We start from the raw sequence: 4,657 nt of genomic DNA on the forward strand, positions 1-4,657 counted from the left end.
ACAGTATACTCATATACAATAAATAAGGCCACTTGATCTACATAGTGAGCTCAGGGCAGCTGAGACTACCTAGAGAGACTCTGTAGGGGTTAGGGGATGGCTCTCAGCATGGGGGAGACCCTGGATTCCAGTGCCAGCATCACATCACAAGAGGAAAAGCATCAGCTGGGGTAGGGCATGCATTTGATCCTAGAGGAACTGGCAGAAGCAAGAGAAGCTCTGTGAGTGGGAGACCATCCTGCTCCCTACAGAAAACTAAAAACTGCCAGGTCTATAGAGTGAGACTCTGGCTGAGAGAGACTGTGTGTGTGTGTGTGTGGGGGGAGACTCAAGTGACATTGGAGAACCCTACCCTTTAATTTCTGGGTTTAGGAAATGTAGGATGGGTAGAGACCCAGCTTTGAGCTGCCCCCCTTGGTGTGGCTCCTCTGCTGTGTCAGCACACTGCCCCTGGCATCCTCGGGGCACCAGGTCACAGGCCTCTTAGGCTAACAAGTCCCTGAGATGAAATGACACAGTACTGACACACAATCAAAGCAGCTACATTCTTTGAACTACCTCTCAGTTTCTTAAGGCCCCTAACATACTGTAAATACATGGAAACGCTAGTTATACCACTTTATTTGAGAATAATGACCATACAGCATGTCTGTCCATACTGCATATAGGCACAAGTCTTTAGAATGTCTAAGGTGCACGCTATCACTTCTGATTTATAAAATGCTGTCGATCTTTTCATGGTTGGTTGAGTCCACAGACACAGACCACGGAACATACAGAGAGCTGTAACACTTCCCTCCACACCGGCGTTCTGCTCCAGACGGCATGCCCTGCCAGGTCTGCCTATTTACTGCTTGTGTGACTCCCTAACTAAAGGAAGGCTCAGGCAGCAGCAACGGCGTCTCTGTGGAGACCTTGAGAGTCAACTCACCATTTGGAACCAGAAGGAGGCTTCTCATGATGCTTTTGAGGGGGCCAAGACTGATCTGATTGGTGGCGGCAAATTCAGAGAGCTGAGCCAGAAACCGCTCCACCTGCAGAGAGGAGACCAAACAAACAGGTCAGGCTGTTTACTTACCTCTTAAAAAGGTTTACTTTGGGCTGGAGAGATGGCTTAGTGGTTAAAAGCACTGACTCAGAGGTCCTGAGTTCAATTCCCAGCAACCATATGGTGGCTCACAACCATCTATAATGGGATCTGAAGTCCTCTTTTGGTGTGTCTGAAGAGAGCAACAGTGCACATATAATATATCAAAAAAAAAAAAAAAAAAAAAAAGAATAGAAAAAAAGGTCTATTTTATGTGCCTGAATATTCTGCCTGCATGTGTGTGTCATGGGATCTGTGGAACAGAAATGGCAGAGGGTTGTGAGCCGCCACATGGGTTCTAGGAACTGAACCTGAGTCCTTTGTAAGGGCAGGCAGCAACCAGACATTCTCTAAGTTGTCAGGGCTATGGACACAGGTTGGCCAAACCTCCTTATCATGAAATGAAATGCCTTACTTACCTCTTTGGGCTCCATTAGGAAATGGAAAAGCACTTCTGTCAGGGCCGAGAACTGCTGTAAAAGGGGAACACAGAGCCTGAGCACCATCCTGTTTCCTGATGCCCACTGCCCAGTGTGCCCACTGCCCAGTGTGCCCATCCCCCAGTGTGCCTATTCCCCAATGAGCCCATTCCCCAGTGTGTCACCCAGTGTGCCTACCCCATGCAATATCTCCACCTAACCCATTATGCCACATATCACCCAGCTATAGGCTTTTGAGTGTGAAGAATCCTTTGAGAATTTATACAGTGCATTTTGATCATGCTCACCCCTTCCCCTCTTATTTATTTATTTATGGTTTTTTTCGAGACAGGGTTTCTCTGTGTAGCCCTGGCTGTCCTGGAACTCACTCTGTAGACCAGACTGGCCTGGAACTCAGAAATCCGCCTGCCTCTGCATCCCAAGTGCTGGGATTAAAAGTGTGCGCCACCACGCCCAGCTATTTATTTGTTTATTTGTTTATTTTATTTGGGGTATATGTTTGGGGCAGTCAGAGAACAACCTTCAAGAGCTGGTTCTTTCCTTCTACCTCATTGAGTTAGGGTCTCTCTTTTTTTTTCTGTTGTTGTTGTTTTTGAGATAGGGTTTCATTTTATAGCCCTGAGTGGCCCAAAGCCAGTCTGAGCTACAGAGATGCACCTGAGCCTGCCTCTGCCTCCCCAGTGCTGGGATTAAAGGCGTGTACCACTGCGCCTGGCACCATGCTGATCAGCTATTTTAAAGATTATCCCAAGTAAACAGAAAAGATACTCGAGGTCTTTCCAGACTACAATGTTAGGGAAACGTTAACCAGTTAAAGTAGATACCCCTTAACTTACTGGACCTACAAACCAAGTCTGGGAACTCTACTTTGATGGCTCTAGGGAGTACTGGCCAGCCTTCCCAGAGGACAATGGTTTAATGCACATCTAATTTTAATATCAATCACAGCCCTAGAATTATAAATTCCATTGCAAAAAGTATATGGTTCATATCTGTTCCATTCATGCTTGTATAGAGTTTTTTCTCTGCAAGCAGCTGAGGTGCCTATTTAACCAAAGCTCACCTGGCCTCCAGGTTTGCCCAGCATCCCTCAGTCCCTACCTGTTACATGGCATGGCTGCCATATCCCACGTTCTACCCTGAACTTTCCAACCCAAGGGCTGGGCTTCCCCAGAGGCTCTTGTATATAATCTAGACATTTTGCATTCTTTCTCTCTCTTTCTCTTCCTCCCTCCCTATTTCTCTCTCACTGCATGTATGTGCTCGCTTACTCTTCCTCCCTCCCTCCCTCCCTCCCTCCCTCTCTTCCTTCCCTCCTTTCCCGCTCCCCTCTGTGTCCCTGTCTGCATGGTGACTTCTCTGGCCTTCTTCCTTGGGACCACTGAACCTGTCAGAGAGTTGCCCCCAATAAATCTGCCTTTGTACTTTGTACTTCAGACACACCAGAAAAGGGCATCAGACCCCATTACAGATGGTTGTGAGCTACCATGTGGTTGCTGGGAATTGAACTCAGGACCTCTAAAAGAGCAGTCAGTGCTCTTAACCACTGAGCCATCTCTCCAGTCCACCCCCCGCGCCATCCCCCCAGCCCCCCCCCCCCCCCCAAACCTTTGTACTTTTTAAATTGTCCACTTAAATTGACTTATTTCATCATTGGAGAAAACCTATCATCAAGTATTGTTTATCTGAATAAGTGAAATTCAGCTAGGCATGGTTGTACACTTCTGAAAACCTCTCACTGGGGCCTCAGAGACACTGGTAAGTTCCAGGCTACCTGGACCACAGAGTGAGACCTTGCCCACAGCAGAGAGAATAAACCAGCCTGCAGCAGAGAGAATGAGGCAGGAGAATCACAAATTTGAAGTTAGTCTAGGCTACATGGTTAATTAATTAATTAATTTTTAAAGAGCTGAGCCTCTTTGGCACAGGTATATAAATTCAGGTCCTCAGGAGGCTGAGGAAGGAGGATTCTAAATTCAAGGCCAGACTGAGCAATCTATTGAGAATCAGACTCAAACAAGGCCGGGCATAATGGTACATGCCTAGAATCCTAGACTTGGAAGGCAGAGAGGAGGATGGGTTTTAGTTCCAGATCAGTCAGGGTAACAAAGACCTTATCTAAAAATAAAAGAGAAAACCACAACAGTAAGCTACCACACAGAACCGAGTGGGGATTAACAGATATCTCTGACTGTGGTGTCACTCACCTGGAATCCCAACACTCAGGAAAGCTGAGGTAAGAAGAACTTAAATCTGAAGACAGCCAGGGGACAGAGAGACTATCTCAAAGCAAAAAAAAAAAAAAAAAAATCTTGGGGCTGGTAGAATGGCTCAGCTAGCAAAGGTGCTTGCTGCTAAACTGGCTGGCCTGCTTTAATCCCTGGAACCCACACAAAGAAGTGTCAAAGCTAACTTCCTTAGGTTGTTCTCTGACCTCCCCCGCACCATATAAAACGTAATACCTTGAAATAACTTTTTAAGATAAAATCAGTAGAATCTCTCTCTCCTCCTCTTAGCCCTCCAAGTAGGAGTCTTCCAGAAAATAGTGGGAACAGCAAACTCTAGCCGTTTCCCTGGCCTTTGAAGTTAGACATTTGGTGGTGAATTCCTGGTTCCGGTTTTGCAATTTTCTGCCTCCACCTTTCTTTCAAGTGGCGGCAATGACAGGTTATGTACTACCAATAAATCCTGTTTTTGTTATTTACTTATTTTGATACAGGGTCTCACTATGCAGCTCTGGACGGTCTAAAACTCATTATGTAGAAGAGACCGTTTCTGAATTACAGAGACCAATCTGCCTTGGCCTTCCAAATGCTGAAATTAAGGTGAGTACTATTCTGCCGGGTTTTTTTTATTCTTCAAACTGTGTCTGGAGTTGAGGGCCCCACATCCTGGGAAGCTAAGACCCAGTCAGGGAAACATCTGGAGGGGTGAAGGATTATCTATTTATCTATTTTAGTTTTTTTGACAGGAGGTCTCATGAAGTTCAGATGAGGCTTGAACAAGATACTTAGTGAAGCCGGGCAGTAGGGGCACACACCTTTAATCCCAGCACTTGGGAGGCAGAGGCAGGCAGATTTCTGAGTTCGAGGCCAGCCTGGTCTACAGAGTGAGTTCCAGGACAGCCAGG

The 4,657-nt window shown here is 46.4% G+C and overlaps 1 protein-coding gene across 1 annotated transcript in view; it reads right to left on the reverse strand.

Annotated features, from left to right (window-relative positions):
• Commd7 (COMM domain containing 7) overlaps window positions 1–1,560 on the reverse strand; it is a 13,470-nt gene extending 11,910 nt beyond the window's left edge. Inside the window, exons 1-2 of the mRNA XM_029536456.1 lie at window positions 1,507–1,560; window positions 932–1,034 (exon numbers count right to left, since the gene is read on the reverse strand). Coding sequence (XP_029392316.1) covers window positions 932–1,034; window positions 1,507–1,521 — 118 coding nt within the window. The 5' untranslated portion in view covers window positions 1,522–1,560. The remainder of the gene's footprint in view (window positions 1–931; window positions 1,035–1,506) is intronic.
• Between the last annotated feature and the right edge of the window lie 3,097 nt (window positions 1,561–4,657).

This window comes from Mus pahari, chromosome 3 (genome assembly GCF_900095145.1).
Source record: "Mus pahari chromosome 3, PAHARI_EIJ_v1.1, whole genome shotgun sequence".
NCBI lineage: Eukaryota > Metazoa > Chordata > Mammalia > Rodentia > Muridae > Mus > Mus pahari.